The 16,208-nt window shown below is 35.7% G+C and overlaps 1 protein-coding gene across 6 annotated transcripts in view; it reads right to left on the bottom strand.

The window, feature by feature from the left end:
• SVP (K-box region and MADS-box transcription factor family protein) overlaps positions 1–16,208 on the bottom strand; it is a 75,775-nt gene that overhangs the window by 40,865 nt on the left and 18,702 nt on the right. For 4 of the 6 annotated variants that reach the window (XM_020661998.2, XM_011631019.3, XM_088865104.1 and 1 more), the window contains exon 3: positions 9,724–9,802. In XM_020661998.2, the coding sequence (XP_020517657.1) occupies positions 9,724–9,802 (79 nt within the window). Of the gene's footprint in view, positions 1–8,135; positions 8,431–9,723; positions 9,803–16,208 lie in introns of those variants that run through there. The other 2 variants (XM_088865107.1, XM_088865108.1) reach the window with 1 other exon arrangement.

Here is a 16,208-nt window from a genome sequence, read left to right as displayed (position 1 = left end):
GTAGATAGTTATTATACTCCTGCGGGAGCATGAAATTTTTTTGCTTAAGCTTTATATTTGTACCTTGCTATTTAAATTGTTACTTGACCAAGTCTTCCTTATCTCTTTTACATTTATCTCTTTTACATTGTTCACATTTGAAGGTTGATTAGGCCTTGTCTTATCTGTCTTATTCCTAAGCCACCAACATGATCCCACCCTAGCAGCCTATACGATGCACTTCTTAGAGATCCATTTTCCAAGTCCTTCCTAATGTTATTTCGCTTGACCAAGGTGCTTTCTGTTGGAAATTAATTCATCAAGGGGTACTTTGGAATTTTTTATTTTATTGTTTAGAGAATTTTACGTAAACATCCCTTATTTGCAGTACTTAAAAATCATCATTTTTCATATTTCATACTCATGTTTTTTGCTTCTTTTTTTTGAATTTTTTTTTCATTTTCCAAAATATCCGGAGGACTTCAAATTCCAAACTAGGGTCTCTTTCTAATTGAGATAGCAATTCGGAATTTCAAGTTTTGAATTAGATATATTCAAGTTCCAAATTAGTTATATTTTTCTTTTTGAGTGATAGAAGAGAGTACGTGTGCTCCCCAAAGTTAATCCCTCGAATAAAGACTTATTGAGTTTGAAAATTCAAAATTCTTGTTTTCTAGAATAATTGTGTGATTTAAAAGTAGATTACAAAATTTAAATAAAAAGACATTTTACCCGTAGGATTAATTGTACATGGCACACCTGGAAGAGCACAATTTAGGTATAAATTTAACAACATTTGAAGAGTTCATGTGCAAACTTATTTTTTGCTATTTTTATTCTTAGTATACTGCTGGTACACACATACACATGCGCTATTTGGCAAAATGTTTTCTTTCCCTTTTCTGAAATTTTCAGACTTTTATGAGTACAACAAAAATAAAATTAGATTTTTTATCGCTTTTATTTGAGGGACTAACTGCACAATGTGTTCCCATGGGAAGACACTATACTCGTACTCTTATAAGATTTTACTTTTGGAGTTCCGAATTGGTCTATGACATTAATAAAAACGAGTCACCTGGCTCAGAACTTCTCCAAACCCATCTATCACTCAAACATACGAAGTGTTCAAATTTTGAACTAGTGTCTGGCTTAGAAAAAGGACCCCAATAACTCGAACGTAGACAACAAGGGTATTTTGATTTTTACAAAAAGATCCCGAGAAAAGCAACATGAACCAGAAAATATGAAAAACGGGAAAAATAGTGTATTTATAAAAGATATTAAGGAAAAATTCCTTATTTGTTATCTATTGTTCACAAAGTAATTTAGATTAGAATACCATGAAGTCTAAATTGGGAGGAAACGTTAAGGCGTAAGACAGATAAGTCTGATTACAAATAAATCATACCTTTTAGTTACCTCACAAGGAACACATTTTAATTAACAAGCAAAATTTTTAAGTCTTACAAGGAAAAAAATGCATATACACTGGAAAAAAATGAGAATCAACCGGAGGCTCCAAAATTTTGTTTCTGGTATATGGCACGACCAAGAGAAATGCTATGGAGGCTACACCATAAGCTCTTTTAGCAAGGAAACGTTCACACTTGAAGGTGTGTTGTTTGATAGTTTACTCTGTAGTGACATAGTGGTCATACTAAAATAATAAGCTGGACATCTTATTAATGAAGAAACATTATGACAGTTCAGTTTGTTCCCCTTTTTTCGTGAGAAGGATCAAAATATCTCTCGCTATTATCTGTTAAAAAAAAATAAAAACCGGAGCTTCATGGTGAGCTCTTTATCAGATTTGTATTTCGGTTACATAGGAAGTGCAGTTTTTAGTAAGAGGTTATCCTACAGATTTTAGAGAAAGAAACATTAAGATCATAGAGGAGCTTTCCCTCGTTGCTTTGTGTTGCTCGTTAAGAGGACATGTGTTTGTTTGTGGGCTTCTCTTGGTTCCCATTTTTTGGGCTTACCCTATATGGAAGATCTTCAAGAACAAGATTTGTGAGAGATGTTGGGTGTCTTGTCCTATGAGGGAGGGCAATGGTAGCATTCCCCATTTGTGGAGGCTTCTCATGAAAGTCAAAAGGTTTTGGATAGAGATATTCTCTTATCTCTTAATTGAAAAGAGATAGAGATGAGCCACCTTTTAGGAGGTTATAGGATACTCATCCCATTGGCCCCCAGTCACGTGAGGCGCTTGGGTGCCTTCTCGGTTTGTTCTCTCTCCACCTTGGGCCATTTTTTTGACATGCCTCTCTTGGTGTATCAGAGATACAAAGAACCTTCTTATAGAGAGAAGAAGAAGAGAGGCCTTATCTAAGAGAGAAGAAGAAAAAAGAAGAGAGAGAGAAGCATGTTAAATGTTTGTGGGTTTATCATAGTGCCTCCTAGAGAGAGAAAAGCCTATGAGAGAGATAAATCTAGACAGAAGGAAAACCTCTGAGAGAGAGAGAGAGAGAACCTCAAAAAAAGGAAAACCTAGAGAGAGCAAATCCTCTAGAAGAAATTAGAGAGCTCAAGAAAGTTTATTTCTTGAAAGAACAATGTAACCATTATTTTAATAGTGAATCTATCTCTTTCTCCTGTGGACATTGCCTGAAAAGGTGAACCACGTAAAATCTCATTGCCAATTAGTTAATTTGTTATTGAATGTTTTCCTACTCATACACACGTCGGTTTTGGCATTTTTGTGTCCCATAAATTTGAGTTACGCTACGTGCATTCGCATACGTACGAGATGGCTCGATTGGGTGAGCCCAACAAGTGGTATCAAATTATTCCATAACCGCAAGTTGACTCCTGAGCATATGCTCACAATGGGGACAAGGTTCAGTGGCTCTCTATTAATCCCACTCTTTGATCACAATCACTGCTTCTGGGCTCTACCCCGACTTTAGCTTTTAAGTACTTGAGCTTTTGGGATATTTTTTTGGGGTTCAGTCTCTCATGTGGAACCTCTGCCAAATTTTTTGAAAAATTACCGTTGAACGGAGAATTTTGAGACCTGTCGTCAGTCAGAGACTGTTGGTGAGTAGCCACTGTGCAATACAGTTCTTGACCGACAGACCATCAGTCACCACCTTAATTAACAGTGAATAGCCATCTTGACCAATGGACCATCAGTCACCACCTTGACCAACAGTGATCACTTTAACCACTGGTGACTCTATTGAATGACGGTGACACCCTGACTGTTGATGAGTGCTTGACCATCGACAAATACTTGACCTTCGATTTATTAACAGCCTATGAGTGCTTGACCGCCGATGGATACTTGACCGCCGACGAATTGACAACCGGTGGAAGCTTGAACACCGATGAGTTAACAGATGACTGATCCTTGATAGACGACGGATCCTTGACTGTCGACGAATGCTTGACCGACGATAGAGCTTGACAAACGGTAAATCTCCCTGATCGTTGTTGAATAGAAAAGATAGAGTGAAAGACAGTGTATATGGATTAAAGATGGATTCCAATACCAGGAGTAGGATGATATCGTTCAATGGGAATAACTGGATCATCTAGAAGCTAAAGATGGAAGATCTATTATACTATAGGGACTTGCACACCCATTGAAGGGGTAAAACACAAGCCCGAAGGTATGACAGGCGATGAAAGGAAGAGACTAGACCAAAAGGCTCTGGAAACTATTCTACAATGGTTGAAAGAAAATATATTCCACCATGTGTCGACAGAGTCATCCTCCAAGTCATTGTGGGATAAGCTAAATGACTTTCACGAGAGGAAGCCTGTTAGAAATACAGCATTCTTGATCTGAAAATTGGTGATCATGAAATTTAAGGACGGTAGATCTGTTGCAGAGCTCCTGAATGAGGTGCAAAACATTGTTAACCAACTCACAATAATGAGGTTATCCTTGGAAGATGATAGTTATGTTTTTGCTCGGTTCACCACCAAACAGTTGGGATACCTTAGTAGTATCCGTAAGTAACTTAGCACCTGATGAGATAATAATCATGAGTTAGGTCATTAGCCGCCTGCTGAATTAGGAGATGAGAAGAAAATCCTTCGACATATCGAACTTGCAAGCCCTTATCACAAATTAAGGGTGTTCGGGTACAAAGCATTGGTGCACGTGCCCCAAGAACAAAGATCCAAATTGAGTGAGAAAGCACTCCTATGCATCTTCTTAGGATACTCAGATGAAGAGCTCGGCTTTAGACTATAAGATCCTAAGTACATGAAGGTGATCAGGAGTAGGGATGAGGTCTTTCAGGAAGACTTTATCATTGAAGACGTGAAGAAGTCCGAAAAGCCACAAACCTTCAATGGTTTAGAACCAATCATTGTTCCTCCTACGATGGTAAATGAAGAACGGGGGAGAAGTGAAACACGAGGATAGGTCCCAAGAGTTCGACATACCAATTTCGGGTGATGTGGAGCAAGGAGAGCAGCATGTTCAAGAAGTGTCACCTATAGTTCAACTAAGAAGGCCCTTTAAGGGACTTAAACCCTCTACCAATTACTCTGAAGAGGGCGGACTGGAAAGCTACCAAGAAGTTAAGGCCGACAAACACAAAGGGGTGTGGGTTAAAGCTATGCAAGAAGAGAGAATCCTCGGATAAGAATCACACCTATGACTCGGTAAAGTTGTCTAAAGGCAAGAAGGCACGGTAGTTAAGTGCCACGCCGATCCTTGCAATCGAAAAGGAGGAAGAAATCCACAAAGTCCCCTACGTAGCGGCCGTAGGAAGTTTGATGTATGCCATGATGTGCATGATGTCATATATCACACACGAAGTTGGTGCCGTGAGTAGATTTATCGCTAATCTTGGCAAGAAACACTGGGAAACAGTCCATTGGATATTCAGATATCTTAGAGGAACATCCAAAGTGTGTTTGTGCTTTGGGGGAGGTAAACCTGTGTTACATGGATACAAAGATGAAGACATGGCTGGAGAACTGGACTCAAAGAAGTCAATCTTGGGATACCTTCTTAGCAAGAGGAGTTATTTCATGGCAGTCCAAGCTGCAGAAGAATGAGAAACTGTTGCAACTAAGGAAAATCCATACTGACATGAGTATGTCAGATAGGATATCGAAGACCTTGACTAGAGACAAGTAAAAGCTGTGCAGAAGCATGGTTGGCACGGGTGCCATTTGAGCAACTGGTTGATTTGCATGGGGAAACCTCCCTCCTGGGACTGGAGGGGGATATTGTTGGGTGTTTCGTCCGATAATGAAGGGCACTAGTGGGATTCCCCATTTTTGGGGGCTTCTCATGTAAAGTCAAAAAGATGACCTGTTGACCAAGTCATCATCACACGTAAATAGGATATCACATGATGGTTTTGGGTAGATATATCCTTTTATCTTTTAGTTGAAAAGAGATAGATATGAGCCACATTTTAGGAGGTTATAGGATGATCATCGCATTGGCCCATGTAAAGCTAATCACATAAGGCATTTGTGTGCTCGCTCGGTTGGTCATTTCTCCCCACCTTGGGCCATTTATGTGAGCGTACCTCTCTTGGTGTATCAGAAATACAGAAAACCTTCTCTTAGAGAAAAGAAGAAGAGAGCCATTCTCTTACAGAGAAGAAGAAGAAAGAAGAGAGAGAAAAGCCTGTTAGATAAAGATAGTGTTTCTATGGGATTATCATAGTGCCTCCTAGAGAGAAAAGCCTAGGAGAGTCATATATCTAGACAAAAGGAAAACCTCTAAGAGAGAGAACCTTAAAGGGAAAACTTAGAGAGAGAGAAAACACTCTAGAAGAAATCAAAGAGCCCAAGAAAGTTTTTTTCTTGGAAGGTACCATTATTTTAAAAGTAGATCCGTCTCTTTCTACTGTGGACATTGCTTGAAAAGGTGAACCACATAAAATATCAGTGCCAGTAAGCTATTTGTTTTATTGCATGTTTTCCCACACACACACATTGGTTTTGGTGTAATTTTGTGTCTCATTAATTTGGGTTCTGCTGTGCACATCTGCATTCGTGCGAGAGACACGATTGAGTGAGCCCAACAAGAGATAGTAGGTAGGGCCAAAGTGGAGAGAGATATTAGCAAAAAATCATAGACCATAGATATAACACATCTTATGTCTTCGTTCTGATAACCCATCTTATGTCGTTGATGATTTAATTTTTAAAAAGTTGTTAGATCAAGTTCAAGAGCCTGATTGCTAAAGAGAGTATGGGCTACACCTAAGATTCTTTGTCCAAAAGAAACACAGTGTTACACATGGAGAGTGAGTTGATGGAAAGTTCTTATGTCAAACTTCGCCATTTGAAAAGCATTCTTAGGTGGACCTATTCAAGGGAAGAAGGTTGTACCATAGTTGTTGGAGGTAGGAGCGGGTCTAAGAGCAAAGATCAATTCGGGGAACGCTGAATCGCCATAGGATGGAAGCTCCCTGGGGTTAGGATCAACATCCATCTATTTAACAAGTTAAGAAGCTAGATCTTAAGACACCTAGGAGCGAGATCCCATGTCATTGGGATAGAGATTTGACTTCGAGATATCTAAGCTCCACTATACATAAAACGATATCAATTTATAGTAAATAATAAAATAAAGATCTCATCAATGCCCAATCAATCCATTATAGTACTCCAATTTACTACAATAGTACAATTTACTAATATTATCAATTGACTTACTATGATATTAAACTGTAAATAATAAAATAAAGATCATGCCAATGCCACTCAATCCATTATAGTATTCCAATTTACTATAATAGTACAATTTACTAATATTATCAATTGACTAGTTTTTAATACCGTAATTGTAGTATACCATGATTTGATATGCACCACATCTTAACATATTCTAAAGTAATACCAAGGAGTAATAGTTCAATTAATTACCCTTCATTTTATTCCTATTTCTTTCTGTAGTTCTATATGCATTAAGATTTCTTCTCTCTATCTTTATCACCACGAATTATTGAATAAACATTACCAAGAGTTTTCTCCTATAGCTTTCACCACGAATTACTAATTTCAGGAAGAAATATTGGATAAAATTACAAAGAGTTTTGTTCCATACTTCTCATACTTTATGAATATTAATAAACTTACAAAGGGTTTTTTCCTATAGATTTTGTGCTTTGCGTTGCTTGTAAAGAGCTGGTACTTGTGGGTTTCCCTTGGTTCAATCCAAAGTAAGATTTTTTAATGTGTTGGCCCTGGAGCCCTGTCTAATGTCCGTAACACTAATTTAAAGGGCCTCACGCTAATAGCTTGCCAACCCAAACTAGGTTTTATTAGTTCTTTTGAGAAAAGTAACATAACACAGAACTAGAGAAATTCATGATAATGTCCTATATAATTCAAACAAATTAAAAAAATTCTCTAATTTATTATAGTTGTTAAATGTTCTTTTTAATTCAAACAAATTAAAAAGAGCCCCTAATATATTATAGTTCACATTCATATCCTTTTTTTGTTTTGAGTTTTTTTCTTTTTCTTCAATATACCCAAAACTTTGATATTGATGTCTTTATCACCATTTCAGAACTACTAGTTCCAAACCAATGATTGTGTACAGGCTTAGAGCTGCCAGCTCTAACCGTTGTCGATGTCTTTATCAATAGTTCAAGAATGTTAGTTCTGAACTGATGTTTTCATGTACATAGCACTGGTTTGGACGGTCCCGAACATGTTTTTTTCACTAATTCGAAATTGTGAGTTCCGAATTAGTGTTTTTGTGTACAAAACACGAAAACATGTAACATGTTGGTTAGAAACTGCTACTTCTGAACGGTATTTTGCACATGAAAACATCAGCTCAGAACTAGCAATCCCAAATAGCAGGATGTCCATGACGTGTACGTGTGGGATGAATTAAATCTTCATTGAATTTGATTTTTCCATTAGAAGGAACTCGTACATATTTTGTGATACTGCCTGTAAATACTCCACTGGAATGAAATGTTCTTAAAGTTAGTTGAGTTCCCGGTTCTCCAATTGATTAACCCAAACTTCCAATTATCTTGGCAGGAATCTGATATCCTTACTTCCATCTCAGCAAATCCTTCTTTTCCACAAGGGATTGTGATGTTTTTCTATGGTATCGCAGGTCTGTTCTAGAATTGTTAGTTCTAAATTATTTGGGGGAAAAAGAAAGAAAGAAAAAAAAAAAAACACAAAGAAGACATGAACATAGAATATAAAATACAAAAGACATTTACAATTATGGTAAATATTAGCATAAAGTTTCAATAAAGTTATTAACATTTCCAAAAATACCAACATGGTCAATTCCATTAGATATGCCCACCTTGGCAACCCACTAGGTCCTGGTTCAGGTGTAGGAATTTACATAAGCACACACATATGAAAGCTATTTTTCTGGCTTAGAATCTCCTTATAAAGCCAAAAATGAAGACCCCGCTCTAAGTCAGGTATAGCATAAAATGTTGCCGATTGCAACACTATATACCTGGTTTGTATCTTACAACGAACCTATCACAAAAAAGAATGGAATTAGTGAAGATCCGTTGGCATGTCTTTGCTAGATGGATCCAATTGATTATGGGCTCAAAAGTTTGGTTCTTTTTTCTTGTCGATTGAAAAAAAGAGTTTTGATTTGGCAACCGGTGGTTTGACTTACCCTAACCATATTTTTTCAGTCCTACCATCGTGTTAGGTATTGGTATCGGGTCAAGCGTAATTTGGATGGTGTCGCCAAATATTACAAAGGTGTCACTTATTAAAAGAGTCATGAATGTTTTAATGAAAATAAAAAATGTGTAATCAAGAACTGATCAAACCAGTCAGTGGTAGCAGTTGTTTATTGATTAGATCTAGAACAATTTCAGCCACCTAGAAAACTGGATCTTGGAAAACAAGCAGAGATCTTGAACAATTTTGGCCACCTAGAAAACTGGATCTTGGAAAAACAAGCAGAGATCTTGAACAATTTTGGCCACCTAGAAAACTGGATCTTGGAAAAACAAGCAGCATTTTATAGCTGACGAGACTAGTTAAGATAAGGCTCCAATGATGATCATGATCATGATCATGATGATAGTTTAGAGATTTGACGAATTGTCATTCGTCTAGTTTGACAAGCAGTTCCTAAATGAAACACTTTTCATATTTGTCGGCTGATCTAATTCTACTGTTAAAACATAATATCAAGACCATTTTTTCAAAATGATAGAAAATGGTAAACTTCTTCCTTTTCATAAGAACAGACATAATAACCCTGAATTTCACGACAAAGGTATTTCTATTTAAAATAGTATTTAAATCCATTATTTTCCAATTTTTCAACATTTTCATTTTTTTTCTTTTTCTTCCCAATTTCATTTTTCTTTCCAACACTTCAAGTTTCATAACAGTAATGGCCACTAATATTGACTTCCTAGATATGTGATTAGGCTTTTTTTGTCTGAAAAAGCATACTAAATATACTTATTATATATTGATTAGTCTCTTTTCGAACTTTTTAAGTTTGGAGGAACCCAACACTACTTTCAATGCATGAGGAAACAAGAGACAATGCCGGACTACCATGATTATCTAATCTCCATATCCATAGGCAAAGTACTTGGCAAAATTTATCAGTTAACGAAATATGAAAAATGCATGTCGGAAAGCAAAAGCATAGAATGAACATCGTCGAATAAAAACGACAATAACAGTAGGAACAAGAATATCACTTCTTAAGTACAATAAATCACATTTAGAAATAAATTCAAGTGCAATACTTAGGAGCAAAATAGTAGAAAGCGGAAAAGAGAAAAAACTTACATGCAATTCAAGAGATGGTGAATCTTCTTTTTGAAGGTTCTTTGAATCCATAAAATACTTGTCAACGATATCTTCCATGCTTCAAAATCCATCAATTCCAAAATTTAAACGCTCATAAAAACATATGATAAGTGTGTTCCCGAATTCCTCCATATGAATTAGAATTTCTATAATATATGAGAAAGAAACATATGATAAATGTGTTCCCAAATTCTTCCATATGAAATAGAATTTCTATAATAAATGAGAAAGAAATGAGAAAGAAAGCATGGGAAAATTTCAGTTCTTCAAGTAATGTGTAACACATTTTTATACTATATCCCTTCTCTCTCTTTTCACAGTCTCGTTCTCTCTTTTTCTGTCTCTGTAATAAATGAGAACAAAAAGAGAAAGAAAGCATGTGAAAATTCGAACTATACATCTTTGACAGCTAAATGAGGCAAAGTAAATGCTGCGATTCTAAATGTTCGGATAAGAAACCAGTTTTGGAACCCCTCACCATAATCTTCTTCTTCTTGATATAAGAAGCAACAATAAATCAAGCATTCTTAGTAGTAATACTATTTTAGAAAATGACATGCTCAATGGCAGACTAAAACTTCAAATTGAGATTGAAGCAAATTTAATTGGGAAACAAATGCATAAACTTCATCACGTAATTAACTTTTCAGTGCTAAATGTTAACTCCCAAATGATTTCTTTAATCATATAGTCAGTGGTCAAATAATAACTCTAATAGTATATGAAAAATACAAAGAAATACCATCATTTCATAGTAGGTAATTTATAATCTGTAAATCCTAATAATTTGCAGGAAATACAGATAATACAATGAAGGTACCCAAAAAAAAAGGTACAATATACCAGTATATTAGGTAGTACACCATTTGTTGGACATAAGTACTTATAAATAACTTTATAAAATTTTCAGTGTGTTTAGAGCTAAAGGGAGTCTCAAATTAGGTAAATAGTGAGGAATAACGATTACATTGTTTTAAATCATGCAACAACCCGAAAGACCCTTTAAAGGAGAGTAACAAAAGATTTGGATATGATTTCTTAAAATGGTTATTAAGCTGACTTTATGTTCATGCCGAGAATGTTGTGATTTAAGTGTCCTAGATTGTGTATCTTATTTAGGAAAGGCTGAAATTAAATGCTGTTAACCTTTGCCATGCAATGAAATTACAAAAGGCATATTTGTTGTTAGCACAATTGAGATGACGATGAAATTCTAATACGTTATACGCACACATAATCAGAATATAAACTATTAGAGATATTATTAAACTTTATATTATCTAATACTTAATACAAGTGCCCCCACGTAGATATCTATATCAATATTCATCATAATTATTAAGCTGAAGTTAATTGGTGGACATGTGTTGCAAGAATAAAAAGAGACCCTCTACATAGAGATAAAGTAGGGTACATGATGTCCTAGAAATAGAGGGATTTTAAGGAATATTATCTTTCTAATTAAATGAATAAGATTCCTTTTTTTAGGATTTAGAGAGATGACATATATAGAAGAAAAATGTAGAGTGTGTGGATAGAGTTTAGGGTTTCCATTTGAGGATTTAGAAAGATGTCATAAAAGAGGTAGAAAATTCTAAGAAGAATGGATGTGAGAGACATATTATAAGAGATCATTTACCGGATATCTACAAATCCTAAGAGCTACAAGAAGCCATCCTAAAGTTTATGCGTATCAAATTTAGGAGGTCCTACAAGCAGCACCTCTCAAAACCCATGCGTGCCTAAAGAGAGCTATATTTTTTTTGTAATTTGAAATAGCAATAATTATTATATTGTAAATTATAAAATGTTTATTATAAATATTTTACTACAAGTAACATTGTAATAATATTAGAATATAATTAATATATAAATAATATTGCAAATACTCAGTGTTCCAAAAAAACGCCGGGCAGCACCTAGGCGGTCATGGGGCCTAGCCGCCTAGCTCCAGGTGGGCATCAAAATTTCTGGGCGGCCTAGGACCTAGGTTGAAGAAAAGGGGCAGGGGGCAAGGGGCAAGGGGCAGGAGAATATGAGTGTACACCATAAAATATTAAAAATCTCACAATCCTAAATTCCAAACCATTGCAAGTTTGTAATAGATAGAATACTAAATAAAATATATGGTAAATTAGTTATACATGCACAATTCATAATTTATACTCCATATACCATACTCCATGTTCTATAGTTCATGCCATTCTATAATCTATAGTTTTATACAATGATATAACCATACATGCATCCACATACGAGTAGATCAGTAGAAATTAGAAAATAAGAAAAAAAAATAGACAGTTTAAGACTCAAGAGCCAAGCGTCTTCAATGATCAGCAGAAAAAGTGGGGTAAGCCTCATCATATGCATCGGAGTAGAGTCTACCACCATCAAAGTCATATCCCTCTTCAACATAACGCTCGCCCTCCTCCGTTTCTTCTGAATCTGCATCTTCCTCCTCTTTTACCGCCACTTACTCTATGCAGATTATTTAGAGGCCCTAAGAGTGTTGGCTGCTCTACTTGGTGACTCTTCAGCCTTATCTTACTTTTTGTGTTTTATTCAGCTCAAATATTACTTAATCTCCTCCCTATTAGCCTTAGGAACATTTTTACAGTGGTAACATCCCCTTAAGTACCGGCAACATGTTTCTTGAACCAATTAATACCTCTAATAGTATCCTTTCCACAATACTTACACCTTATATAATTTTTGTAATTCGGCTTCGGGTTATGACCATACTTCAAACCCCAAGCACCACTTCTAGAGAATCTAGAGAAGATAATTCTATATAACAAGACTCCTTTTCTTTCTTTCCTAGTTTTACCAATTCAAATATTGTCTAATATCGTTCCTAATAGCTTCAGGAACATTATTACAAGAAGCAATAATCTCTTTAATACCAGCAAGGTATTTCTTGAATCAGTTAATACCCCCATTGGTATCTTTTTCACAAAAATTACACCTTACACATTTTTTATCATTTGGATTGGGTCATAACCATACTTCCAACACTGGATCACGACTTCTAGAAGAAACTTCCAACCTGGATCACCACTTCTAGTAGAAGACATCCAAATGACAAGGCTCCTTTCGTTCCTTTTTGTATTTTATCGAACTCATATATTTCTTAATCTCTCTTCTGATAGATTCAGGAACATTTTAACAAGGGGCAACATTCCCCCTAATACGGGCAAAGTATTTTCTTAACCAGTTTATACCCCCAATAGTATATTTTTCACTGTGATTACATTTTATATGTCTTTTGTTATTTAGGTTTAGGTTATAACTATACTTCCAAACAGGATCACCACTTCTAAAATAACCCAAAGAAGATATTTAAATAACAAATAAAATCTCAAATATGAATATGTTTAACTAACGTTTTTGCTCGATCTTCAATCTTATATGTTTGAGATGTCATCCAATCTCAAATACTTCCTAAAAACCTCTAATAAGCTTAAAAAATTATCAAAATCAAATCCAAACAAAAAAAAATGATGTTTGGATCGATTTCTCAAAAGTCTGAAGTACATGATTGATTTCTAAGAATTGCAAAAATTTGATTATTTTCAAAAAAAATCAACTCTAAGAGTTAAAAAATACGAAAATATGAAAAACCCTTCATTTAGGGGTAAAAAACTACAAAAATGCCACTCCACGAAGGGCATTACAGGCATTTTCTCCTTTAGGTGGGCACAATCCCTAGGCACACACCCAGGCGGGAGTCTAGGGACCCCTACCCAGAAGGGCCGCCTAGGCCTGGATGATGCCCACATGCCCCCATGGCCTGCCTAAGCGGCCGCCTAGGCACTAGGCTGACCGCCTTATGAATCAATGCAAATACTTTTACTAGCCGAATTACCATCCTATATAATATAAAACTAATGTATGATGGATTATTATTACTATAATATTTGTGTAATATTACATAACATTTGCACATAAAGTTGCATTACTTTCAAGCCTACTAAAATTTTGGGAAAAGTTTAGGGCTTTATTTTAGAAATTATCTATACTATTTAAGGGGATTTGGATGATATATGGATGTCTATAAATTTTGTTATATTTTTTACATGTTATACTTGAAAAATCAAAAGTAGAAGTCCATACTATAGAAAAGATGCGCCATTATTTAATTTTATAAATCAATTCTAACTTATTAGACCTTATTTTATATATTATTCTATTAGATGAGATTGTCTAAATTTTCGTGTAACACACAAGTTCTTTACTAGTAATTTATTAGATTGCTGACTTATAACAAAAGCCAAGATACAATCTATTTGAAAGGAAATGGTGTCTCTTAAAAGTTGACAGTGAAATTGAGAAAATGCTACAAAAGAGAGTGTAGGTAAGAAGCCAATATAGTGGAATGTAGAAATATGCATTAAGTAAAGCTATACCTTTCATTTTTCTCACCTTTAAACTCAAGATGGGCCTTTGTACGAAGATTTTCTATTTGATCATTCGAAGAAACAAAATTTAGAGTAAGAGTGCCCTAACGACATGATCGCGAACAAAGGGACAATTGATTCCAATATGCTTTGTCTACTCATGGAACACATCATTATGAGTAATCCAAATTGCACTTTTGTGTGAACAATACACATAACTTGAAGAAGTCAACACAACTAGACAATTTCAATTGCAATACATGCAAGAGCTTAGTACTCAGCTTCGATACTTGAGCGAGCAACCACCTTATGTTTCTTAGTTTTCCAAGAGAAAAGTGAATCCAAAAAAATAAGAAACCCACTAGTCAATTGGCAACCAGCAACAAACGCAGCCTAATCCCCATCAAAATAAGATTAGAGTTCAAGAACAAAGATTGAAGACATTAGCAAACTTTGAAACATCGTACTTCAAATAAAGTGTAAAATTCAAAGTACAACAACATAATAAATAGAGCGGGGTGCAGATATGAACTGACTCACCACATAATCAGCATGACTAATACTAGGGTGAGTAATGGTCATATAATTAAGACCTTTAACAATATGTCAGTATCGTGTAAGATAGAAAAGCATGCCATCAGTAGGGCAAATCTTGACATTCGACTTAAGTGGAGAGTCAATTGTTTTGTTGCCTGCTAAAGCGACCCAATTTCAGAGATCCAATGTGTACTTCACTTGAGATAGAATATACCCACGAGTTGATAGATCTGCTTCAATGCCAATAAAATACCGAAATTGTCCAACATCCTTTATTTTAAATTATTTGTTCACGTGAAGTTGAGCATCACGGATGTTAGTAAAATCTTTTTGTCTTTGGGTAGTTCAACAAGAAAGGGGTCCCCTACCAATAGTAGGGGAACTCGACGTCGCCTTATGACACCATGCCAACCTGACTACCTAGACTTGGGCCTATTCTTGACGTTCTCAAAATCATTATCAGTGAATACCATATCATACATAAAGAATCATCAGGGTAAGACTTTGAGCCTTTAGTCGAACAAAAAGTATGGAATCATGGGCAGTTTGAATGAAACCCAGTGTAATGAACAAAGCAAAACATCTTAACACTAGGCACGAGGTACTTGTTTAAGACCATATAATGCTCATTGAAGTTTACAAATCTGATGAGGCTGGTGGGGAAGACCAAGAGGAGGTTCCATATGAAGGAAGTAAGCCTTGACATCCATTTGATACAAGGCCCAAACACAATTAAGGGCCTCATTGATGTTAATATGGCAACTGGTATAAAGGTCTCTTCATAGTCAATCTCATACTCTTTAGTGACTTCTTTGCAACTAATCATGCTTTGTACTATTGAATTGTTCCATCTAAGTCAGCCTTAATTTTGTAGACCCATAGTCAAATTTTTCAGAAGGCAAATCAACAAGATACCAAGTATGGATTTTGTGAAACCAATTTAATTCATCTACTATAGATTGCTATTCCTAGGAAAATGAAACATGACCTAGTCTGCTATGCCAAATTGAAGAAAGATATAGAGTTGGCTGAACCAGCGAGTAGGAAATCCCTAGGATGTCGTAGAACATGTAAGTCCTCTAGACAAACAATCCTCCAACCATACACCCATCCCAATTCGCTTCCCTATCAAGCGATCTCGCACAACACAACTGGAGGAGTAAATAATGTCAAAACCTTGTCACATAATTATCCTATAAAGATCAGATTCATTGACAGTTTGACAACCAAGAACTCATCAGGAAGGGATAGTTGAGAGGATCCAACTGAACCAACATGACTTACATAAATAACAAAATCATTAGTCGTATAAATTAATAGAGGATTAGTAACATAAATAGGGGAATGCAGAAAAACAAACACAACCAAGAACTCATCAAGAAGGGATAGTTGAGAGGATCTAACTGAATGCGGGATGCAGCCAAAAGCGATGGGAGGGGGAGGGGGGGGGCGATGCGGCTTGATGCGGTCCGGATACGGGTGCATCATGATAATGCGGTCAATAAATATAAAAAAATTCTAAAAATCTTC

The sequence above is a fragment of the Amborella trichopoda genome, chromosome 4 (assembly GCF_054954075.1).
Source record: "Amborella trichopoda isolate Santa Cruz 75 chromosome 4, AtrichopodaSantaCruz75HAP2 v2.0, whole genome shotgun sequence".
NCBI lineage: Eukaryota > Viridiplantae > Streptophyta > Magnoliopsida > Amborellales > Amborellaceae > Amborella > Amborella trichopoda.
Note: the sequence above shows the minus strand (reverse complement) of the source record. Positions and strands in the feature narration are given on the sequence as shown.